Source organism: Otolemur garnettii, unplaced genomic scaffold (genome assembly GCF_000181295.1).
Source record: "Otolemur garnettii isolate 467f Iridium unplaced genomic scaffold, OtoGar3 scaffold00046, whole genome shotgun sequence".
NCBI classification, from domain to species: Eukaryota; Metazoa; Chordata; class Mammalia; order Primates; family Galagidae; genus Otolemur; species Otolemur garnettii.
The window spans coordinates 5,539,480-5,566,492 of NW_003852441.1; the positions used below are offsets into that span (position 1 = coordinate 5,539,480).

Here is a 27,013-nt window from a genome sequence, read left to right on the forward strand (position 1 = left end):
TGGTTTTAAACCTTTTTCATCTCACTGCACACTTGAACCTATAGTTAAACTTCCATGGCACACTTAAATTATGTTTGTCAAATGAAAGAGTAAAGAAAAGAATATGCTTACTGTGCTTTGAATTTCTTTCAAGAATAATTTAATTAATGATGCTTAAAAATTTTTGCATCACATCTAAGATCCTCTTGTGGCACAACAATGTGCTGTGGCTCACTGGTTGAAAATCACTGCTGAAGGGAGTAAACAAAGGCAAACTCACACTAACCACGTCCTTTTATTACAAATGCAAAATATAAATTAACCAAAAAATTATCAAGCATCATAATTACAGATAAATATCACCTTAGATAATGCCCAGCTCAAAAGAGAAATCAAAATTAGAAAATGAAATTATTAACTTATGATAGTGAACAGAGTATATTTCAAAACTTATGGAAATTGACCAGTCTATACTGAGAGAGAAAACAACAGCTTTAAAATGCTTTTACTACTTTAGAAGTTGAAAATAAATGAAATAATCATTCAGTGAAACACATGTGAAGGAGAGCAATAAAGCACAGCTAAAAAAAAGTAAGGGGGAGGACACTAAGAAAGCTAAAAAGCAAATCAATGAATTGGAAAAGAAAGGCAAAAACACAAAATTATCAGGAAACAACTGTAGCTATTCACTGAATGATTTTTAGAACAATATTAATTGCCAAAGTTGACAAAAGACAAGGCAGAGTGTTACAATAGACCACTATACATACCAGAAAGTGAAAAAATACTTGAATATCTCACATCCCTTCCTACCCTCACCCCCAAAGTGCCAGTGTTAAGGTGGCTCTGAAGGTGACTCCTATCAGACTCTTAAGGAATAGAAAATTATTTTGTTACTTAAACTTCTCTAGGACACAGAAAAATAGGAAACATGTCTCCACCCTTTTTTTGCATGGAATCATTCATATTCTAACAATTGATTGAGCTTTTGAACAAAAAACTATACAGAAATAATATCTCATTTATGAATGTGGATGGAAACACCAAGACAAAATAAAGATGAATCAAGTCTAAAAATATAATATGTAGGCTGGGCACTTGTAGCTCAGCCGCTAGGGCACCAGCCACATACACCAGAGCTGGCAGGTTTGAACCTGGCCCAGGCCTGCCAAACAACAATGACAACTACAGCCAAAAAATAGCCAGGTGTTGTGGTGGGCGCCTGTAGTCCCAGCTACTTGGGAGACTGAGGCAAGAGAATTGCTTAAGCCCAAGAGTTTGAGGTTGCTGTGAGTTGTGACGCCCATCACTCGACTGAGGGGAGACATAGTGAGTCTCTGTCTCAAAAATATATTTATATATGTCATCATTAAATGAAGTTTATTCCAAGAATAATGTAAACCCTATATAAGAATATTTGAAAGTTTGATTCTTCTTATCAACAGATCAAGGGTAAAAATACATTGTCATTGTGATAAAGTCCAAGAATACATTTACTCTAATATTGACCCAAGCCATATCTATTTTTTACAAAACTTGAAATTGGAAAGACAATGCCTTGGTATAGGAAAATATATTTAATAACTAGTATGCTTAATGGCAGTGCACTCAGGCTGGCAGACCAAATAGGTTCTCTCTCTCCTGCTCAAATTTTGATTGGTCCTGACTCCATTAGTAGAAGTCATACTTGAACAGAGAAACAATATCTGCTCTATCAAGACTCCAGTGGGAATTTTTTTAGACCCAACCAAGTGATTTATCATTCCACAGGAAATATAAACAGAAAAGAATCCTGAAGAACATGCTGCACGGTAGGGAGTCAGGAATGAACTTGGCGTACATGAAAACATACTATCACATGGTAATAACTTACAACTGGGTCAGTGTAGAAGGGACCCAAAATATTTATACGATGATAATGCTGGCATTTTAAATCATTAGCTAAAAGATGAATTATTTCATGTCTTGTTTGTTGCAGGAAACCTTATCAGGAATTATGAAGATTTTTTTTTGTAACGAGTACTTTTTGTAAAAATGCTATTGTATTATGTTAAACATAATTGCTTAGTTTATAAGAAAACTACAGGAAGGACTCATAGAAGTATAATTATGTCTATGAGAATATTCCAATTCACCTAAGGAATATGACCTAGGTTAATTTCTTACACTGTCATGGATTAATAATAATAAAAATTAAAACTGAACATAGTAGTTATTCAGAGCCGGGCTGTTCTCTAAGCTGTTGAAGCGTCTTAGCTAATTTAAGCATCACAACAGTCATACGAGGTAGGTATTATTATTCTCTGTTCAATGCACAGGGAACCGAGGTGCAGAGGGGTTACCTGATTTCCCCGCGGTCAGACCTCTGGGAAGCCACAGAGCTAAATTGGCAGCTCGGGCCTGGCGGCTCCGGGTTCTGTGTTACGCAGCCGCTCCTGGGAATGAGCTCTCTGCGTGGGGCAGGAAGTCGCTCGTTCTTCAGCCTCCCAATTGCCCTCTGTGGCTTTTCTCAGAGACCCACAAGAGGATCCTAGAGAAGGGGGTATCTTGCTCTTTCTGCCTTGTGAGATGCCTTCATGTTTCAGGAGGAGAGAACGTGCCCTCCCAACTTCAACTGGGATATTGTTAACGTCCCGTTCCGCTCTAAAATTCTGCTTGTAACTTCACATGTTTCTGCGCTAGTAAGAGGGAGCCGGGATTAGAAGCGTTGACCTTGAGACCTGTGGCCGCAGAGGCGTGCCCTTCTGACCCTCTGGTTTGTTTGCTCTTCCCAGGGACCTGATGCCGAGGACCCTGGAGGGCCAGATCACCATGGAGAAGACGCCCAGTTACTTCGTGACGCGGGAGGCGCCCGCGCGCATCTCGGCCATGTCCAGGGACACCAAGCTCATCGTGGTGGTGCGGGACCCGGTGACCAGGGCCATCTCGGACTACACGCAGACGCTGTCCAAGCGGCCCGACATCCCCACCTTCGAGAGCCTGACGTTCAAGAACAGGAGCGCGGGCCTGGTGGACACGTCGTGGAGCGCCATCCAGATCGGCATCTACGCCAAGCACCTGGAGAAGTGGCTGCGCCACTTCCCCCTCGGCCAGATGCTCTTCGTGAGTGGCGAGCGGCTCATCAGCGACCCGGCGGGCGAGCTGGGCCGCGTGCAGGACTTCCTGGGCCTCAAGAGGATCATCACGGACAAGCACTTCTACTTCAACAAGACCAAGGGCTTCCCCTGCCTGAAGAAGGCCGAGGGCAGCGGCAAGCCGCACTGCCTGGGCAAGACCAAGGGCCGGACCCACCCGCACATCGACCGCGAGGTGGTGCGGCGGCTGCGCGACTTCTACCGGCCCTTCAACCGCAAATTCTACCAGATGACCGGGCTCGACTTTGGTTGGGATGGATAACAATATAATTTAAAAAGAAAAAAATCAAAATATAATATATTTTTTTATCAAGCGTTAGAGAAAAGACAGTTTAATATTTGTGCTCAAAATAATTGTTTCAGTATTTTTTTGAATGAATGTTAAGAGATCATTCTTGTTCCCTGTCCCATCTTAATGTATAACCAACACCAAACATTTGGATAAACAGAAAAGAAAAATTTCACTCATCTAAATACTTTCAATTTTCAGTTGTAATGTTGTGTTCTGTAATACCCAGTCATAAAGTATAACCATCAGGTGCCATTAAAATTTTTAAGAAAATCCTGAAGGTAAACATCTCTCTTTCTCTCTTTTTGTTTAAATACAGGTCCCTGATAACATTGATTTCTATTCTTATGTTTTCTCCTTTACTCCTGTGCCTTCATTTCCTAAGCCATTTCCTAGTTAATAATAACATGCACACCCCTGCACACTGTTCACAGAGATTTCAAATAGTCTTTTTGGTACTTACACTTCCATGTGGTTAGGAGCATAGTGGGTAGAGATTATTTCCCCCATTTTACAGATAAGGAAAACTGGGTCTCAGGGAGGTCAACTGACTTATCTGAAGGCCAGATGGTGGACCCTGGGCAAAACTTGTTTCCTCTTCCAGGGAGAAGGAGAAGAGTCTGCACCTTTGGATATGGTTAGCTAGGTTCTCTGGTGATCTGAAAAAGGCCAGAGTGTTTTCTACTGCTTACTAAGTTCAGGTTACCCTTGATGGTACCTGGTTTCATTCAATAGTTGTGTTCAAGAAAGCCACTTAGACCTGGACTTGACCTCTGTTAAGAGCCAATATTTCTTGGCCTTTGGCTGATTCAAGTATCCTGAAATACAGAAACCATGACTGACTGATGCTTGATTGAATTTGAGATAAATTATTGGAATCTTATATAAAGACAAGATGGGCACCCACATAAGGAGGAGGGCAAGATACGGTATTCACATAGGCGTGAATATAATTTTTCTTTAGCTCTTTTGTTAAAAGCAAATCTACCTTTATATATAACATCTCATTTCTTACCTTGGAAGTGATACTAAAAATAATAATAATTTGTTTACAATGAGCTTATTCTTGATGGGTGGAGGACTATCACTTCATCACTTTATTTTCCCCATTTCTTATTCAGACCAATTATAACTTAAGGTTCACTAATAGTTGGAAAATATTGTAGAAAACACAGATATGGGTAAAATGGTGACTTTTCCTCTTCTCCCTTCTGTTCCTTCCATCCCCCATTTAAATTGCTCAAATAAATCAATAGTTTATTAAAGAGTATTTCTTTCCTCTCTGAGTGGGTATTAACAAGATTAGCATTAATGGGAATTAAATTGGTTTAGAGAGGAGCACATATGCACGAAATATATAAAACATTCTTAATTAGTCTGTCAGCACCATTTTATTACAGGTTTAAACCCAAGAGGAAAATGTTTCCTATTTCATGGAAGTTTTCTTAATCTGCCAAAATTTAAAGGAGCAGACACTCTAAAATAATATTCTTTTCCATCTCCAGTGTTGTCAATCAAAAAAACTAAAGTTGTTCTAAAATGGGCAGTGCCATTTTGCATTTGCTGCTGATGCTATAGTAGGTGATATAAATAATTCTCCAGAAACCTGACACGGAGTTAAAATGAAGGGGAAAAAAATCTTTTAAGTTTTAGATATTTAGTCATTGCTCCAAATCTTCGGATTTATTTGGTAATATGGCATTTACAGGAGTGAAATCCAGGTCACCTTTTTCCAGCTGATTCCTTCAAATCTGTGGCCTAACTTTCCCAATGCTACTTGAATCATCACTAGCTGCAAGAAGATCCTCATTGTAAACACCTCTCATCATTTCTCTTAACTTACTCTGTTTGTGCTTCTGACTCTTTTGTGAGTACTTACTTGGCATCATGCAAAAGTAGCTTGCATAAAGAAAGAACCGAATTGAACAACTGCACTCAGCAACCCTCATCTTCTTGTGTGGAAGAAATAATAAAGGAACAGAATTGAGTTCAAAACATCTCTTCTTGCACATATGTATTTTTGTTCAAATTATTTAAAAAATTCATGACTACAGAACACTCCACGAAAACCTTCAAGCTTCTACGACTTCCTTAGAATATTAGAAGTAAAATGTATAAATATATAGAATCAATATTCTTTAAACAACCCCCATGACAGGAATGTTCATTCATTTCTGCTTCTGTGTGGTGTACATTTTGGCTGTGCATGGACTGGGCCTCACATTTATTTCCCCCTTGTAGCTACACCAAGTAATAGGCTTTGATCTTGATGGGAACATCTTAGCCATCCCTTCTTTGAGCTGTCTGCTCCAAGGCCAGCCTACTAACCCCTTCACTTTTCTTAAAAAGCACTGCCTTTCAAGGAGAATATTCAGAAAAGATCTACAGATTAATTCTGAGCGGTTTACATGTGAGGTCATACCTACAGGATATATATCCTCCAAACACGTTAGACACTTTTGAAGAAAACTAATTTTATTCTAATAATTGGAAATTAATAAGCTTCTAGAGAATGGATATATACTATTCTAGAAATATTCATCTACTGTTCATGTTTTCAAGGGATCTTCAAAACTAGAATAAACCTCAATGGTAATTAGGATCACACACCCCTTCTGCACTTAAATCCTTTCTTTAGCTGGTTATGCAAGGGGTTAAAAAATCAATGTGTCTGTAAATTCTTAACTCTTGATTTTGCATTCAAGAAGGCAATACATTCTCCCAAACACCTTCATTGTCAGCTGAGACCTGCTGAATCTTCCGTTCCCCTGAAGATATCTTAAATTCAAGGTATTGATAAATACTTGTGTTTATAAAATAAGAAGATGTTATATTTATGTAGGCTACACTTTCAAATGCATTATTTCACCTTAAACTACCAATAGCAGCTCTCCATTCTCATTAGTTTTACTTTACAGGTGAGGAAACTAAGGCTTAAGACAGTGGTTCTCAACCAAAGGTGATGCTATCTCCCAAGGCCACATCTGGAGATATTTTTGGTTGTCTCAAGTGTTAAGGAGTGTAGGGTGCTTCTAGCATCTTGTGCTAAATGATCTGTAATGCTCAAGAGAGCCCCCATAACAAAGGATGATGCCACCAAAATGTCAGTGGTCCTGAACTTCCTGGCTTAAGAGGAAATAAACCAGTCACAGCTTGTATGTCCCCACCAAGACTATAACCCAGATTCTAATGAATGCTGGACCGGTGATTCTTTTAGTCACCATTCTAGTTTTCCTCTGAAGAACCTGTCTTTGTCTCCCTAACAAGTGACTCTGTGATAATAAACAGATCAGCATTTAATGTCTTGCTTTGCCAAGAGCAGTGCTAAGGGGAACCAAACTGGGTTTTACAGCAGAGATAAAGGAGCAGCTTGTAACAAATGGATAATTGCATTTCTGAGATGAGAAGTCAGTGAATCAGTCAGCTTCCAGTGGAAAAAAAATAACATTCCAATAAAACATTTCTAAAGGCTCTTTTCAAGTTCAAGTCGTGCAATTTCAATTTGCCTCCACAACAGGGCCATGTATTTCTTGTCACCTGACAAAACCAAAGTGCCTAGAGAGACAAGTAAATGTCTCCATTTCTGTTAAAAAGCTAAATCCAGATGAATGTGCTGTGGTTACAAATAGCCTCAAGTTGCTGATTAATAGCAAAAGGAAAGAAAATTCCTACTGCCACATATCCTAGAAACCTCAGGAACTTAGTGCACAATTCTCATAAGAGAAGAGCGTATGGTTCCCAAACATAGGCAGAGCATTGCTGAGATTCAGCCCAGTGCAAGCACTGGTGTAGAAATAAATGACTTTATTCTCCTATTGTATCCTGTAATCACTGAAGAAGAGTGGGACTTTAAAAACCCAAACCTCAAGCCCTGTTGGGGAAGCATCAATATTATCATAGAATCCATGGCCTTTGAAATACCTTCATCAACGTGCAAGCAGATTTGCACTGAGTCTCAATTGTATAGAAGAAGACCATGAACAGGAAAACTGTAAACCTGTTTGTTACACAATGGAATGTTGGAATGGCAGACTTGAAAAAGGTTGAATCTGGGAAAATTATGAAGCAGCTCAGCATTATACGTAAAGTAATACAATAATGGATTTTAGTTATGCCAGAGGAAATAAAACTGAACATGGAAATTACTGTAATACATGGATCCATTGTGGGATATTAGGAAGTGTTCGTATGTTTCAGGCTGTAATGCAAATTTTTTAGTTTAATTTCCAACTGTTAGTTATGTGATTTTAATAGCTCTGTGCTCAACAACTTACTCTCCTCTGGTTTTCTTGTCAAAATAAAAGGCAATAACACATAGGGAACATGCATACTGTTACCTGGGTCACTATGAAAGTTTTGAGACATACTGTATTATGGTCCATTGTTTTACTTCCAAGAAACAGTTGGCATTGTCCTTTCGGAGTCACCTGTTTTCGACTTGCTCAGCTTACCATTGTTACTGGGAAGACATCTGTTTCCATTCACGTGGATTTTATGTTTCTTGATTTTTCCTTTTCATCTCCAAATGTCTAAGCACAATATTTTAGGTGCATGTGAAGGATCAGATAGGATGAGATATGGTGCCCTTCATTCACGGTGCCGCACTAGATTTCTAGCTTGGTCCCCACCTTGATTATTCCTAACAGGGATCTTGGCTGTCTGCTTCAGACATTGGCCAACTGAGGTCCATGTGCTCCAGGTGTCTTCCAAAGTCACTTTGTAACAAACCCAGAGTGCTCACTGCACCTTGGGGCTTGCCTTCATTGCAGAGTGGTGTGATGTGTCCTTCCCCTCCCACCTTCTGGTTTTATGCTTCCCTCACTTTCAGGTGCCTTCTGCATGTCCTGCCTGTGACCGGTGACCTTTGGTATCCCCGCCTCTGCTGATCTAAGCCATTTCTTCTCTTTGAATGCACTATCCATGGTAATGTCCATTTCTTACTTTAGATTTCTGGAAAAAAACCTTGCTATCCACCTAGGGCAAAGGCTCTCAGCTCAGGTCTAGGAGAAACAGTCTGAATATCTGCTGTAGATACTTGGGGAGGTGAAGGTTAAATAGATTTAACTTTCCCCAAGCATATTTGTATTAGGAAAAAAGGACCCAAAGGCAGATGGATGAAATTGAATGTGGAAGCATGAGGGCACGTCTCAGATGAGAGGTGAAGGTGTTAGTGGAAGGCCACTTATCTAGCTTCCCAGTGCCCCACCCCTTACCAACTGACCTGGAGAGCCAGGAGCAGCTGTGTGACCTTTCACTTCTGAAAGGTTGTCTCTCTGGTCCGGGCAGTAGCATTTTTTTCCCACCTGTTTTTCCAGAAAGGCTTATCTAAGCTCAGATTTCTTTATTTCAAGCCAGCAACAGCTGGTCAACCAGAGTACAGTAGGAAGCTAAGAAACTTTATAAGTTATTTCACTGCCATTTTTCAGAGGGAACAAGAGTTTTTGATTAAGTACTATCAACTGATGCCTTTATAGTCAGACCTAATTTTTATTTCAGATTACTTGATCTTACTCTTAAATCCCACATCAGTTGTTCTTCATTATAAAAATTCCAACTAAATATTCTATACTAGTAATACTTTTATTTAGAATGATTCAAAGCATGTTTATATCCTACTTTAGGTTTGAACAGCTTTTTGTTCTTTTTCTCTTTCTTTGTAGATTAAAAGAAAGTTTATATGGTCTGTTATAACCCCTACTTCTAACAAACTCCACATTTCCTCTCAAATGAATCACTTACAAAAATCTTTCAGCATCTTTCCCTCCATCCTTATTTTTATTTTATTTACCCTTGAATATTTTCCTGCATCAAAACCTTTATGTCAAAAGTTACCTCACTTTTTTGTTTGTATTTTGCCTTTCTTTTCAAGAAGACCTCTAGTTGTAGTTTTTCCCTTTTGTAGCCATCTGGCCCCCAAATTATACCTTATTTTTCATTTCAAAGTGCTTGGCCTTTATCCTACCCTCTTTGATCTTCTTTGTCTTTTTTAGATTGTACCTTTCCACTATAGGAAAAGTTCTCTTTCCAGAAAAATCCCCTCCCCACTAGTCTTTGAGCATATGGCATTTGAAACTTTCTTGTGGACATAGCTTTCTTATCCCTTCTGACCCACTGAAATGCAAAAATCCCACAGGGTATTGGCTTCCAACTGTAAAGTGATTCCTTATTGAACACACCTAGCACCTCTTCCACCCAGCCATAAATAATGAGCTGTATTTCAGACTCTTTGGCCCCTGCTATTTGATGAGGCCATTAATAAAAAGTTCTGTATCAACGGGATGATAAATTCTACTAGCCCAAGCCATATATAATGAACACACAGAGAAACTGGAAGCAGATCTGTTTTTATCAGCCTCATCCTGTCTTCTAACTTAAGTTGCAAATCTCCCACATGGTACCAATGCCCACAGTCTGTTTCCCTCATCATTCCTTTGTGTCCTGCTCTAAGTTCCTCACCAGCCTGGTCTCTGCTTGTTCCCTTCTATTTATTCCCATGATGTTTTCATTATTTAATGGACTTTTGTTCTAATTCTTCTGGCCTGATTTTCATCATTTTTCCTATTGTGCCCCTTATTTATACTGTTGCTACGATGCCATTTTCTAGGTATCTAAACCCGTGATGGGACTGCCCTTCCCTGATATTCTATCAGCTCTCTAAGCAGCTATACTCAATTCATTCCACTTACAGTTTGAGTCCACATCAGACCGGTAAATAATGTGATTATATACAGTAGGGCCTCTGTAAGTTGACCACCCAAGAGACTGTAACAAAGGGTCAACATACAGAGGTGGTCAACACAGGGAACTTCCATTGAGTACATGTGGTATATGTCCAGTCTATGAAAATTAGGTCAACTTAAGGAGGTAGTCAGTGTAGGGAGGTGGTGGAGGTTCTACTGTATTTGTTAGACTAGTCTCGTACTTCATACTTACATATACCTTGAAAGGGGAAACCATGGCTTACAAAAACCAACATTTTCTTGATCTCACCTTTTTTTATGGTGTTCTTTAGATTTATTAGCTCTTTCTGTGTGCTAATGATGAAACCTCCTGCAGAGTCGATAATCTGGTGAGTAGTTTTTATTTGACCATGAATGGTGAAGTCTTGCATCCATCAGTCTGTGTCACGACACCTTAATTTTCCCATTTATTTAAAAGAAAATGAAGAGGATCAACTGTTCTGTCAGTCTCCAACTGTGACATGTCTGGAAACATTTTATGGTAAATACTGTCACTAACAATTATTTTCTTTCTGTCTCTTAAAATGATTATCATTCAATCACTTTACCTATTTCCCAGAGGCCACCAAACATGGTGCCCATTTGCTGTTAGTGACAACAATCAGTGCTAGCTGTTTACCAGGCTTTTTCTTCCTATATAACTTAGTCCCACTTGTTGATGTTGGAGGAGTGGTAACTGCCCTTTAGTTGTGTGTCCTTCCTAAATTCTAAGACCATATCTTTTTGGCTTCTGACATAGTTCTGTAAAGAGAGAGAGAGAGAGAGAGAGAAAGACCTTAACACCAGTTTCTAAATTAGGGCTAGCTCTATCTTAACCATTCATTTTTGGCCCTTTAATTTGCAGATGACCCCCCACCTTGAACAGTAAAATACAGCTATAAAGAAAGTTATTCATTCTTGTGTAAATCATTACTTTTAGCATCTCTTTGATCTGGTCCAGACAGAATATGTTTTTCCTTTGACATTTGCTATTTTCTATGAACTTTCATGTCACCATTTGTCCGGCCTCCTGCACCATATTCTGCTTTTGCAAAAAAAGGAGGCAGAACCTTATCTTTTGAATTCTTTCTCCTGAAGAATTCAGGAGAATAACCATTTAGAAACAGGAATGGTGGGTGCTGCTTGCCTCTTGGTCAGCCCTACAAATGCCTTCTGAGTGGATGGTTTCCCTGAAGATTATTGAATGCCAGAAAAGGCTATCAGTATCTGTTACTCTGTGGTCCTGGGCTCTGTCTTACAAGTAAACCTAGCCAGCTTTGAACTGTGGGAATTTGCTTAGCTTCGGGGTCATTTTTTGAGCTCTCTTTTAATAAAAGAATCCTTTTTAAAATTTTGTTAAAATGTGTGTAACATAAGATTGGTCACCTTAAGCATATGATTCATTGCATCAAGTACATTCACGACATTGTTCTAGAGGCATAACCTGCATTAATTTCCAGGATGATTTTATCATCCCAGACTGAAGCTCTGTACCCACTGAACACTAATTCTCATTCCTTACTCCACCCAGCCCCTGGAAACCACCATTGCACCTTCTGTCTTTGCTCTCGGTACCTTGTAGAAGTAGGATCGTGCAACATTTGTCCCTTTATAACTGAAGGAATGCTTTTAAGGTAATGTCCATGTTGTAGTTTGGTCAAAAATTCCTTCCTTTTTAAGGCTGAATAATATCCCACTGTTTGTACAGACCATGTTCTGTTTATCCAATCCTCCACTGATGAACCCGTGAGTTGCTTCCACCTTCTGGCTGTTGTGAATTGTCCTGCTATCAACATAGGTGTACAACATCTGCTCCAGTCTCTGACTTCAGTTCTTCTGCAAATCTAGCTAGGGGTTGCATTGCTGGATAGTACAGTAATTCCACACTCAGCTTTTTGAGGACCCACCAAGCTTTTGTCCAAAGTGGCTGTTCCATTTTACATTCTGGTTGACACAGGAGGATTCCAATTTCTTTACATCCTCATCAGCATTTTATTTTTGTTTTTGCATCTTATGTTCCATACCTTATTTTTGTTTTTTTGCAATGGCTGTCCTAAGTCTGAAGAAAACCGATTCCATTTATTCTGTTCCCATCCCTTAACTCTGAATCTCTGTTCCTGCCTGCTCTTTTTTCTCATAATTTTCCTCTGGTCCTTTTTTGTCCAGTTTTATTTTTAAAAATAATACAGCACATGTTTCCCATTCTCCTTGCCTCTCCTGTCTCCTTTCCCCTCTCTGCAGACCCTCAGATGAAGCTACTGTCCCCCTTATCCCGCTTCCCTTTCCACAGCAGAACCAGCTTCTCTACTTTATCCAACTGCTTCCTGTGCCTTTCTCTCAATTTTTCGTCCCTTGGAACCCTCCTGCCCATCGCCCCTGAAAACCAAAGCTGGCTTCACCTGGACAGGTCCTGAGTCGCCAGCCTCTCTGGCTTTGCAGTTCTGGACTCTGGAACCCACCCAGCCTTTTCCTTCTCATCTCAGGGAGCACACAGCCACTGCCTTGATCCAGGGAGCGCGCGCACGCGCACACACTCGCACCAGCCTGCCTTCCCTAGAGACCACGTTCCATCCCACCTGTCCTTGAGGTATTGCGCGATCTTTGTTTTGCACACTAGGGACACTTTCTGATGGCATGTAGCACTCCAGTGACCCTCCAACTTACGTCAGGCCTTGAATGAACGCTCCAGGACAGTGTTTGATTGCCAACCATAACCGGGCAGGTGCCGCATAGCAGGCACCAGCATCCTTGTCACAGACACACTCTGGGCTGTCTTGTCAACCCCCCCCCATAAACACAGCCCAGTGTTTCTTTACACTGTTGCAGGATCTCCCTCCCCCTGAAGGGAAAAGCACAGTTTAACGTGAGCCTATTTAAGAGCGTGGCCATGTGAAAAGCAAATCCTGCCTTTGTTCATTGTTTTCAGGAAATAAAAGTATCACTATGAACAAAAGGATCTGCATATGTTTTTGCTGCCATGGAAGTGAGAAAAAATGTTACCAGGAGTAAATTCAGGATCACCCCAGTGGCCAGAATCTAATGCTGTATTCTGCTGGGAATACAAATGGCTCCATCTCAAACAGGCAGCCACAGTCCCTGAAGAAGCCCCAACCTGCCTTGATGTTTGCTCACAGTTGATAATTCAGCTCATTTTGTTTTCCTGTATCCAAGCTCCCAATCTTCTAGTCCTGCCTGGTACCTAAGCATTGCCTGCTACCTCTGTCACTGGGTTTTCACCTTTCCAGCTTCCCCCAGTTCCTCCAGCATCGGGTCTGCTCACACCTGTCACTTTGACCACACCTCTGATACCTACAGCCCCACCCCCTTTCATCTACCCAGGCCAGCGGTCAGGAGATTGGACAGGAGTCTTCTAATTCAATCCACCCAAGCTCCGTAGCCCTCTCTATTGATTTTATCATCTTAGCGATCTCCTTACTGGCCCCTTTGAAAGCCAAAGGGAGCCCAGTTATAAAGAAATTGACCCAAGGGCCGTAGCCATTGGAGAAGAGGGTATGATAATACAGCCATTCTTTTCTTCATACGTTTTCTAAGACAGATCCATGTTCTCTTCTCATCTGAACATATTCCTTATAGGAATTTGAATGGTAGCTTTTGCATTTTTGATTCTTCCCAATTTAATGGATAGTCCCTGGGTGGCTGTTGCTCTTCCTGGGACATTTGCTTGAAGAAATCTCTGGTCCCCATGGAGCACCTGGACAGCAAAAGCTTCTTCTACCTTTTCCTGCCCAGCCAAGTTGCGGGTTCATCACTCACTATGAATAGAATAAAGCTCAAGCCTCAGATCTCTCACTGCTACCAAGTCCTTCAGGGAACTTTACCCAGTGTTAGATAGTGTCATCATTCTACTTCTATATTATTACTATTATTATTATTATTATTAGACATTGTCTCACTCTATCACCCTGGGTTGAGTGCTGTGATGTCATAGCTCACAGCAACCTCAAACTCTTGGGCTCAAGCGATCCCCTTGTCTCAGCCTCCCAACTAGCTGCCACAGGCACCTACCACAACACATGGCTAATTTTTCTGTTTTCTTGTGCTCAGACTAATCTCAAACTCCTGAGCTCCAGCAATCCTCCCCACTTGGCCTCCCAGAGAGCTAAGATCATAGGTGTGAGCTACTGTGCCCAGCCATGGTATTATTATTTTAAAGAAACCTCTAAAATTGTCAGACCATCAGGCCCATGAAACCCGTACCCACTTGTACTTGTATGATTCTTGCAGATAAATTTGCCACAACAATAGGATGGGAGCTCTTCCCTGTTCACTCCTTCATTAATGCATTCCACACCTCCCACACCCCCAGCTCTGCTGTTAATTTCAGGGTTCTTCTTCCTCATTTTTATTGTTTGTGCCTAGCTTATGGCTTTAAGTTGATGAAGGGTGGCTTATGGGTCTGTAAAAAACATGACAAACCACTGCAATGGGACATTGTTATAACTGCCCCAGTTGAAAGTGATGCACTTTAATTTTAGCTGATAGTGTTGGATAAAACTGATCAGCATGGGCTTAAACCCATGGTGATGTGGGAAGCTACACATGTTATTATAACTCACAAATTGCCAGGCACCCTTCTTAGGCCCTTCCAAACCTATATTTTAACAGGTTTTTTTTTTTTTTTTTTTCTCATGGACAATCAGTGTGGATTATTAGTTAAAAGCTTAGGCTTTCAGTTTAAATTCTAGATTCGTCCATTCCTACTTGTGTGACTCTGGGAACAATACTTAATCTCTCTGTGCCTCAGTTTGCTAATTGGTAGAGGAGGGATAGTGATCATAGCACTTCACAATCCTATGAGGATTAAATCATTGTTGAAATGTTTATCTCAAAGCCTGGCACACAGTAAACGGGACATATTTCAGCTTTAATATTGGTCATTATTTAGGAGTGTTGTTTTAGTTTCCTTTCTTGGTTGTAGAAAGTGTAGTATATATGAAAATGTTTGTGTACAGATACTTCCTATTTTCCTATATGCTTCCAGACCTCTTTGCACAAAGATTATGCAATTTGAGAAGATTGTATTACATTTTATGATATTTTACCTTGAAATTAAAAGTATACTCAAATATACACCGAAAGTTTCTACATTCTAAACTTCTCTAACAGCAAAGTAGAAACTAGAGGAAGAGATGAGTAATTTATCTTAGTCTGTTTGGGCTTCTACAACAGAATACCATAAACTACGTGGTTTACAAACAACAGAAATTTATGTGTCACAGTTCTGGAGGCTGGGAAGTCCAAGGTCAAGATACCAATAGAGTCCTTATCTGGAGAAGGCACACTTCCTGGTTCAGGGACAGCTTTCCTGCTGTGTCCTTATATGGCAAGATGAGTCTCTTTCAGAAGGGCTCTAATCCCATTCCTGAGGGCTCTGCCCCCATGACCTAATCACCTCGCAGAGGCTCTGCCTCCAAATACGATGACATTGGGGATGAGGTTTTAATATGTGAATTTGGAAGGGGGTGTGGAAAGTACAAACATTCTGTTTATAGAGCCCACTGATGGAGTCTTGTTTCCTCATTTTTTACTGATCTCTCTCTCTTTTTCAGAAGACCACCTGGACTTCCCCATTGCAAATCATCTAACAGAAAACAAAGCTTAGGGATACTTGATAGAGAGCCCGTTGCAGGGCTATGAGAATCCGTAAGGCACAGCCCCTAATGGCCTCAGGACTTCAGGTTTTGCTCATGACTAACTCTATCTTGCGACCTTGAATAAATCCTTGGGGGTTCTCAGTTTGCTCATCAAGGAATAGATTAAAAGATTTTTCAGAGGTTCCTACCAGCTCCACAACTAGTGTAAATGCAAGGTTCATCAGACTGCCTTCTTGGTGAATGCTAGTGATGACACGTAACAGTTTTGTAGAACACTGCAGTGTTCTTTTGTAGGCAGTCTGTTTTAATTTTTTTTAGCACTCAGTGTCCCTGAAGGTGGACATTTCCATTTGGGTCAGTGATCACTCCCAATCAAATGATACTTTCTTAGTAATACCCTGGTAACAACATAGCAGACTATGTTCTTTATTTGAAACATTACAGTGACCTGGGAGATTGAGAATTTATGCCACGTTGCACATTTATGCCACACCACACTTCTGCAATCTTCTAGTATAGAAAAAATTTACATTTACATTTTATATTTTTGTTAGAAGAGGAAAAAAGATGACATGACATTTCACATATAGTTTACTGATACAATTTAAATTGATAAGCTATAGGAGAAAAGGCCAATGAGAGATGACATATATATACAAGGGTGTTGTTCACGCTTAACAACTAGGTTAAACAAATTGGAATGCTTTGTTTATCAGAATGTTTTGAGGTCATGGAATTAATTCATGCTTATAATTGCAAAATCTCTACATGATGAAAATAGTCTTTACTAGCAGTGTCACAAGAGGAAGATATTTGCCATGAAATATGAAGCATTTGCTATGAAATAAAGCTTTACAAGGCTCCTAGCTTTATAGACTTAGACCATTAGCATTTTATATATCAATCAAATAGGTTAACCAGCTTTAGATTCCCTGTTTTTTCTTAAATTAAAAGTTGTCATTTTTCAAAGGTAAGTCTGGGCTTCCTGGGGCTTTTTGCAAATAAATTAAGATTTTCTAATAAACAAGCAAATTAGTGGTTTCCCTTGATGGTTTGGTTCAGTTAATTCAACTGTATATTTTTGTTTATTTTCTTCCCACTGTAGTGGAAAGGAAACTAAAAGAAGACCATTTGGGGGGTTAGTTGTTAATGTGATGCAATCTGTTTTCTCATATTGGTTGAAGTAGAAATTACATACATGCTATATTAAGCAGGTACTCTATTTGAAGTTCCAAGTTTGGAGCCCTATTTGATGATTACTAATATATAAAGAAGAGGCTTTCAAAGCTCCTCTGATATATTTTTCTGGGTCTGACTCATCTAAAAGGTAGCTTTTATGTGCTTTGAATCTTTGAAATATTTTTAGCATCCCTAATTTTCTGCCTGAAATAATTTGTCAGTTTCTTTCTCATAGGAAATAGTATAATTTCTTCTTCTGTTTTATGTCCATAGTTCTCGATTGCTTCTTACAAAAGCTGGAGAGTGGTTTTTCATTCAACATGTTTCTCTGAGCATTTTTTCAATTCTGTTGTTTATTTTTAACTCTAATAATTTAAGTTGGAAACTGTTTAATATAGTAAAGGTAAATTTACTATAATAAAATTATCAGAAAAATGTAGACAATAAGTTCAAAATTTAAGCATAAAATGGGAAAATTTTATTTAAAAATGTTTATTAATTGCATTGTTACATCAGGTTACCTGTCTCTATGTCACATGGAATGTGTATATTTTCTGTGATAAAGTTTAAAGAATTTAAAACAACTGTCTTCACATATTTTATATTGAGCATTTCTCCTTCAATGTTATTTCTGTTTTAAAAAATAATTTTGTTTGTGTTTTATATTTTATTTAATAAAAGCCAACATTTCTTACAAGGGAGGGACAACTGCTGCCTTTAATTGATACTTATTTATAGAACATGAGGATATTCATATTACTGACAGAGTGAACATTAATTCAGAATATTAGTCTTGTGCTCTTTAAAATGAAATTTATCAAAATTTTAGACTTGCATGTATTCTTTTATTTCCTGAAAATAAATCACAACTAAATTTATTTGGTCCAAAAGTAAGATATGGACAGTATTTTTTGTTCTCTGATAAAGCAAAAATTGATAGTAGTTTATTACATTTTTGACTCATTTTATTTTCTCAGATTCTCATTATACTTTTAGCTCTATTGACAAATAATTGAATCTATTAAACAGAATGTATATAAAGCACATAGTTTGATAAGTTTCTATACATGTAAAAATACATGAAACTATTACCTAAATCAAGATAATGAACATATCCAGCACTCTAAGAAGTTTCTTATTTCTTCTTAGAGTCCCATTATGTTTTGTTTCAAGTATATTGAGGTTCTGTCATTATTTACACATACAGTTAGGACTGCTATGTTCTTTTGATGCATTGATCTCTTTGTAATTATAAAAGAATTTTCTTTATTGCTGGTAATATTTGCTCATAAATATGTTTTGCGTGGTATTAATTTAAGCATTCAAGTTTTATCTTTTTACTTTCTATTTGTTCTTTCACTTTTAACCTACTTCTGTCCCTATATTTCAAGTACTTTTCTTGTAACCAATATATAATTGAGTCTTACTTTTTACATCCACTATGGTCACCTCTGCATTTTAATTGAGGTATTTAGACCATTTACATTTAATGTGATTGTTAATACAGTTTTAAATCGTTTATCTTGATCTTTGTTTTCAACCCATATGTTCTTTATTCCCTTGCTTATTTTCCCCCCCCCACAGATTAATTGAATATATTTTATAATTCCATTTTATCTTTTTTGTTGATTTCTGGAAGTAGATTTTTGAAAGATGTGTTTTATTCTTACAGAGTAATAGAGGATGTTTCAAGAAGAATAGGATTGTCACAATGCCTCGCACTATTTCCATGACAAAAGCAGGACATTTCTTCCACTTAATATGTAGCAGTAAACCTTGCCTACTACCTGGCCATTATTATGATTGATATTATGTAGCTTGTAGGAGCACATGCCTGTGAACACACACAGATACACACACACATGCACACACAGATTCTCTGTCTTCAATTCTCCACTATTATCATTTTGCCTTGAACATCTCTAACTTTGTCCCAGTATCTCATTAACTTAAAGAACTCAGATTTAGGAGCCTTGTGAACTTGAGATCCTAAGCTTAATTTTCAAGGTATTTATATTGGATTTTTAGGACTGCCCCAATAAATTACTATAAACTAGGTGACTTAAAACAAGAGAACTTTATTCTCCCATAATTCAGGAGGCTGGAAGTCTAAAACCGAACCCACGTTAAGCCAGTCTGATATCATCTTAGCTTCATTCCATCTGAAAAACCCTATTTTCCATTAAATTCACATTCACATGTAACCTGGAGTTAGGATTTCAATGTGTCTTTTTAAGAGACACAATTCAATCCACAGCAGTCTAAAAATCCATAGGATATGAAATAAGTATTCACTTAGTGAATTGACCATAAAAATTATTTCTCCTATAGGGGTCTTATATTAGTGTTATCTGTTACTGCAGGACAAATATTCAAAATTTATTATTTCATAGTTGCTGTGGGTCAGGAGATGAAGAACAGCTTAGCTGGGTCTTCTGATTAGACGCTCATAAATATGCATTCTATCAGGTGGCATTCTCATTTGGAGGTTCATCTGGGGAAGAATCTGCTTCTAAGTTCATTCAAAGTACTGGCAGAATTCATTCTGTTAAAGTTTTAGATCTGAGGACCTAGTCCTTGCTGTGGGATGAAATCCACTTCAACTTTTAGAAGCTCCTCTCAGCAACTAGAGGCTACATGTGGTTCCTCAGGGCCACCTACTGTTCCCTACCACATAGACTTCCTCAACATTCCTGCTTGTTTCAAGTCAGTAAGGAGAGTTGCTAGAGTGAGTCTGCTGCAAGATGACTCTTCTGTTATGTACCATAATCATGGGACTGTCATTTCATGACTTTTGCCATATTCTACTCATTAGAAACAAGACTTGTCCACACTCAGGAAGAGGAGATTACACACAAACATGTACACCAAGAGTGTAGGCCACCCTAGAGTTTTTCTGACACATGTTTTCTCATTGGAGAATGAGGGGTCTGAAATACGATCTGTGTTTCTAAGGCCATCTTTCACCCTAAGTTACATCTGTTGGCAAGTTCCTCTCCTCCTGCCCCATTCTGACACAAGCACGGAGCTTTTCAATACCCATGCTCTGCCAATAAAAAGCCAGGACTTAACCTGCTGCCTTTTCTGACACTGGTAAACCTTCACAAAATATCTTCCTTAACCAGTCCAAGGTGACTTTTAATTCCTATGCAAAACAAAACTTTGTCTTTTCTCCTTGTGAGTTAAAGAACTGGAATTTCTGACACTCTTAACCTTTGGATATTTTCTTGAAAAATAAGAATACTTTCTGTGCTCATCTGAAGTTATCATCAAACTCCTTGCTTCTAAATAAAACTGTGACTATTTGATTTAACTTACTAATTTCTGAAAAACATCGCCATCATATTTTTTCTTTTCCTCAATTCTTTTTAATCAGATTTGATCTTATTATTACTCTTGCTTGGAAGACATATCTTTATAAAACTTTCCTCTCCCACACACCATGTCTCCCTAGCTTACCCAACTTGACTCTTTCTTTTTTTTTTTTTATTGAACGGTAACTATGTACATTAATGCACTTCTAGGGTACAGTGTGGACTTGACTCTTTCTTTAAAACATTCCTCCTTTCTTCTCTCTCTTCCAGCCTGCTCAGGTCACACACATGCACACACATCCCACACATGGCTCTGAAGTGCCTTATTCTTTTCTTTGCCCTTTCTTGTGCCCCTGTTGATGCATCCATTTTTCATCTTGTCCCAACACTGATGCTTCTAACTATAGGCCCTCCCTTCCTTCCCTCCTACACATGGTTAAATATTGACATACCTCAAAAGAGAAGAACTCAGAGCTTATATGGCCCAATCCCAAGTCTGGTCACTGTCCACATACATGTGTGGCCTCCTGACTCCCATGATTCCCACCCTTTCTCCACTACACTAGTTTCTTGATGTCTTGGGCTCATTGGAAGAGCATTTCCTCATGCTTTGACAACTAGTATCCTTCCTTTTTAGTCTTCCCTGTGTTCCGTCCCTCACTCTCTACCCTCACTTCTTGGCTCATTGGTGAAGGAAAGACATTCTTGAACCTAGAGTAGAAAAACATAGAGCTAAAACACTGTTAAACTGAGATATAAAGAAGGCAATTCTGATGGGGGCCTATTCATGTTGAAAGTCCTCTTCTTTTTGTTTTTTGAGACTGAGTCTCTTTCGGTTGCCCTGACTAGAGTTCTGTGGCTCAGCCTAGCTCACAGCAACCTCAAAATTCCTGAGTTCAAGCGATCCTCCTGCCTCAGCCTCCTGAATAGTTGGGACTACAGGCACCTGCCATAACTTCCAGCTAATTTTTCTATTTTTAGTAGAGACAAGGTCTCGCTCTTACTCAGGCTGGTCTTGAATTCCTGAGATCAAGCAATCCTTCCACCTTGGCCTCCCAGAGCTAGGATTATAGTTATGAGCCACTGCACCTGCTTAAAACTTTTCTTTCAATCCCCACCCTTATAGCAATAACCCCATTCCTTAGTGAAGTTGTATTTGCCCATAGCTTCATAGAGTAAGTAAATAGGGTTATTGCCAGGGGTGTGAGGGCAGGAGATGGCACCATGCTACCATAGATAAACATCTCACAATCCTAAGCCAATGTATTAATTTGCTGTTTCAGGTACTGTTGAAGTGCCAACAGAGGTACAATAGCCACACGGTGGGGCAGAAGTTGCCAGGCATGCCTGCCTTTGATGCTGCCTCCCATGCCCATGGAAGACATCATTAATCGATGTTAGTACTCTGGCACAGTGAGCCCAATTCTCCCCAATCCCATGCTTTGAGAAGCCACTGCAAACTGATTGAAGCTAGTGCCACCACGAGATCTATTTGCCATTCCTACTCTAGAGCTCAAGAAGCATAAAGGACAGAATGAGGAAAGAAGCCAGAAAGGAAAAAGGACAGGACCCCTGGGATCATGAATGACAGCTTATTCTTTTTACGGTACATTAAACATGACCACATTTCAGTTTCCTGGTCCTGTAACTGACATACAGAGAGATAAGAATAAGTGATCTGGGTTCCAGATTGAAGAGACAGATTATAGTGTTTTTAATCTGCTTCCTCTCTATCTGTAAAGTAGGAGTAACAAAGGCATCTGATTTACAGCATGGTAAAGATTTGATAATGTCATGTGTGTCACGGTCCCAGAGCAGTGCTTGGCATTGATATTTCATATCTGTTAGACTCCCAAGCAGCTACCCTCTTGGTGAGGCCGGGGTGATATTTCTACCACCAACATAGCCTTGCTGAGTGAGCTGGCAGAACTCCTCCTGCATACTACGGACATGCCGTGGGGCAGAACTGGCAGACTCATTCTCCTCCATGTCCTAGCAGAGTGGATATGTCTGCAGTGTCCACAGCATCACGTGAATCGTAATAAATTTCCCAGATGCAACGTGATCCCAGGCCCCTCATGTTGCTTCCCGTTAACTTTTACTTCACCTCAGAAAGGCCTTCATGGGAAATGTGGTTTTAAAAGTGTTAGAAAAATTTGTCATTGGGGACTGCTCTAGTTACAAAACCCAAGTGAAATAACCAGGGCAGGAAATACATCTGTTCCACAGCACTGGGCTTCCCCAGTGGGTACATAGCCCTCCAACTCCAGGAGAACTTTCCTACACTAGTGTCAGCCATCTGCCCCAGTAAATCCTGCCCTAGTGCTAGTTAAAATGAATGGTATCCAGGGATGGAATGCTTGATTCATTTGCTACTGATGAGGCTGGGAATCAGAAGACCTGCCTTCTCTTTTCTGCTTCATTACATTCAAGAGCAATTAAGAAAAGTGATTTTTGTCATCATGCTTTTGGCAATAAACACAGCTTCAGTGGACTGAACTGTAGCCTTGAAGCAAGAAAGGGTCATGGGTTTCAATGACATTTTCAGGTTAAAGCTAATGGCGGTCATTATCAAAACCCTTTTGCCTGTCTGTGTCTCTATTTTACAATCTAAAAATAAAAAGAACGGATTAACACACTGATCTCCTTTCAATAGGGAAGAGAAAGTTGTAGCCAACTGGTCCTCCATGACTTTCTTGTTGCACAGTGGGTCAGGCTGTTTGTCTGAGATCCTTAGAGGAAAGGGGCTATTCCTTCTGACCCACGGATCAGAGGCCCAGGGGTTACCAAAAGGCACAAGGAAGGTCTCCCAGATTTATGAAGTGTTCTGAGATTTCAACTTCCATTCAGATCTGGCAGGCACATCCTTTCCTTCTTTTGACACCTTCAGCCTTGCATCATGATACTCCAAACACCAGAAAAGAGAAAGTGGGATGGTATTGAAGAATTTAGCATATCACTGGATTTTTTTATGCCTATGCTACAAGCAAAGAAGTATTTCAAAAGAATGAAAACAATACCCCTAATGAAATTAGTGATTCTATTTATTGCCACTAACAATGCTGTATTTCAATCCTGACTGTACCCACAATCTTCATTACCTTTTTCACAAAAAAAGGAGATACATTACTTTTTAAAGTTGCCTAACAATTTAGGATTTTAAAGACAGCAAAGCAATTCTATTCTTTCCCACCCACCAAGCCAAAAATCCAGGAATTCAATACGAGTGGCCAGGGGCATAAACAAATGCTAAGAATGATCAACAAATGTCAAATGTGATGCAGAAAACCAGTTAATATTCCACATTTAAATTTAATTTAACCTTGAAATTCAAAGGAATATTTTGACTCAACTGTTCCAGCTTCTTCAAGACCTAGAGGAAGCCCAAGTGTTCACCTCTGTTCATTCTCCCAGTGGTCATGTCCTGATTCCTTCGACCTTTAAGGGTCTCAGAGAAGAGACCCCTTGGGCTCCCTATTACTCTATTGGCCATTTGGAAATAAACAGAGATCCTACCAGACCATGGAGGAGAATGAGTCTACCAGGCTATCCATGGAAACCAGGAGATTTTAGTTTTATTTCTGCAGCTACAAATTCTGTCTGGTGGCACAATGACAACATTTTATTGAGATTAGAGAAGTGACTGGGAAAAGGAGAACACATTTGTTCCACTAGAAGTTCCTAGATGCCACTAATAATCCCATACTTCACTGAAGCCTGATTTTGACTACGTGGTGGCAATCCAGACCTACCTTTGTGGACGCTACAATTTTCCTGAGGGACAGGGAGGAAGGGCAGAAGCAGCAGGGAAGCCTCTCTTGTGTGTGCTTCGGTGGTGGGAAAGGGCATTGAATAGAACCATCAGCACTCACTGATGACACATGAAGGAATGGGCTCAGTTTCTTTCTTCAGAGTGGCTATGAATGGGTTAATTGAAGTGGCAGTTTAGAGTTGAAAATCAAGAGCAGGACTAAGTCTTCAAGCTGAGAGAGTGAGAATGTGAGGCGCTATGTGGGAAAACAAATGCAGTGAATGGAATATTGTGTGGTTTCCCAAAAGACTTGCTGGAGGTGGACGTTCAGCATTCTCCTACACGGGAGCTTGTTGGCAGGTTTGCAGAAGGCAGCATGGGTGAGACATGCAAGGTGTATTTCGTGGAGGAAAGAGTGGTGTCATTTAGGATAAGCATCGTTCAGGGTGGCCTGAACACAAAGAGTGGACTGGAGTCAGAGAAGCCTCCAAAGGCTCCCAGAAGAAATCATTACGCATCCCCAGGGGCTGGAGTTTAGGATCAATGCTAATGGTAGACTTTGATAAAAAAGGTTTAGAAAATAATACGGCAATCTCCCTTCTACCGTGGGTCACTACCATTTCAATACTTATATAAATAGATGGAGGAAAAATCCAACTGTATGATTGCATTTTTTTTCTTCAGTATTAACTCTAATATTTTTCAGAGTTCTTTTCTGAATAACAGCATAATGTGTTATAGGGGCTATTTGGTCTTCATCAGTACAAATTTGTACCGGTTAAATTCCACACCAAGCTTACTGATTTTAAAATGTAATTTTTGACATAGCATTAGTATGGTCACTTAAGGAATATTCCAATTATATCATTTTCAGAAAAAAAGGATGTTAAATTGTATTTGAATTTTGTTTACAACAAATACTCAAATAAAAGCACAATAGTCAGCACTGTGATGCCACAAGTTTCCACATAAAAAAACAGCTGCACAGTACAAGGGACACAGACCCACCAGATGCCCAGAATAAAGCAGGGCTGTCAGGGAAGCTGGTGTTTGGCAAATGATATACATTATTATGTCACTTGAAGTGGTATGATTCTTTACTTAATTTTTCCTGTAATTTTTGGAAAATTAACCTTTTAAATCATTTTTTCACATGGCAGCAGATTATACCAGTAATGCTTTTTAGCACTATTTCAATTTGCATAAAATGCAGCTGCTGTATAGTTAGTGCCCCAGGGCAGTGCTCAACAGTGAAGACGGCAGGACCCGGGGCCTATGGATCCCAATATCCCCAGCTGCTGGGGACAAAGCCCCTGTGGTGGCCCCAAAGGCTCTGCTCCTCACTGCTGCCCGGGGTATGGGAACCTGCCCCTTTTTACCAGTCTCTTATTGGAGATGCTTCTGGGTGCTGAGATCCTTGTTTAATAACTCTTATTTCTTAGTCAATGAAAATGTCAATCTAATTTGGTGAACATCTTTCTCCTCCCCTCCTTCCCTGCCCCAGCTGTTGGGCATGAACCCTATTCTCTTAGCATTTTCCTCAGGGGCATCTAGACATGGGATCAGGTTTGGGGGGAATACAGGGGTGGAGGAGTGGGGGAAGGGAACACTGAGTCTGATCATAACTTTGAATGGGGAAGGAAGAGGACAACACAGCGTGTGATCCAGATCAGGATGTCAATCACTATCTATCGTGGCTCCCATTAGTGTTTCAAAGGACTATGGAAATGGGAAAAGTGTTCTAACCCCCTAACAGTAGGTCAGAAGGTGGCTGAAGCAGGTTCCAGAGGTTGTCCTGGGCACCTGTTGAGAGCCTGCCAAATGCCGTAACCCACATGACTGTGAAATGCTGGAGGCACCCAGTGAAGTCAGAGAGGGCCTGAGAGTGAGTGTCCGGAACCCATAAATTCTTTAGCAACCCCATCCATGGAGGAGCAAAGAGAATCTCTACAGCTCACGGCTTGCTCTCTCCCCGTACTGCTTCTGTCCACATGAGCCTGCTTCCCACCTTCTAATGCATTGACCATGGTATGTCTACAGATTTCACATTTTTATGTGAAAACTGAATGAAAAAGGGGATTAGTCATGTTTTCATCAAAATAATAAATTGGACAGATGGAAATTTCTGGAAGAAAGTGCTGCCATGCTCATGCTCTCTGTAACCGGAGAGCAGCATTTTTAAAGCTGGACTGAGATGATGACCCACAGGTGACAGCAAATCTGGAACAAGGAGTGTGAGTAAAGTCCTCTCATGAGCTGCATATGTATATTGGCCATAAAGAAAAACAGCAGAGGAGAGAAAATACATTACTGTGGAGTGAGACCAGCTCCAGAGCAGCAAATGCTACCACTGGGAGCAGGAAGGTTTGCGGCATTGGCCCATAGGGGCAGTGGAGTGTGGGGCACGAGTCTGAGACACCATCATGCCTCTTGCTCTTACAGACACAAGCCAGCGCAAAATGTAGCTTTCTTTACAGCTTTGTGTAAAAGCCAGTTATAGAGGTTGGTGGTGATCTAAAAATGTCACAGTTTAAAAAAAAGACCTGGCTGCTGTAAAAGACTCATTTGGACAATGAGGGAAATGTGTTCCATGAGGAAAGAATGTTTTACGCTGCTGTTAAATAAGGAGCTGCCAAGTGCATTCCCTTTCCATCTTCACATCCTTTCAGATGTGAGACCGGCCAGGACCGGCCAGACAGGACCGGCCGGACAGGACCGGCCTGTCATGGCATGGGGGGGAAGCACAGGCTGGGGAGGTCTGGAGCAGTTCTGAAGGGCTTCAAGGCTCTGAAAGCCCACTGGGATGACTCTGAGAGAGTTCACAGACTGAAATGGGCTTCATGAAGACCATGACGATGCTATTGCACTCTACCCAGAGTGACAAAGTAAGACTCTGTCTCAAAGGAAAAAAAAAAAAAAACACACAAACAAACCCCCTCTCTGACACACAGCAGAGAACACATCACTACTGCAGGTACATTCCCGACACACAGAAATGTCCTGGCTGTGTTCTGGGTGTCAGAGGCCATTAAA

General features: G+C 40.0%; 1 protein-coding gene across 1 annotated transcript in view; it reads left to right on the forward strand.

Moving 5' to 3' along the window:
- Nucleotides 1–3,675, forward strand: part of HS3ST3A1 (heparan sulfate-glucosamine 3-sulfotransferase 3A1) — a 96,132-nt gene extending 92,457 nt beyond the window's left edge. Inside the window, exon 2 of the mRNA XM_003791076.3 lies at nt 2,754–3,675. Within this exon, the coding sequence (XP_003791124.1) occupies nt 2,754–3,375 (622 nt within the window). The 3' untranslated portion in view covers nt 3,376–3,675. The remainder of the gene's footprint in view (nt 1–2,753) is intronic.
- The last annotated feature ends 23,338 nt before the right edge of the window (nt 3,676–27,013 follow it).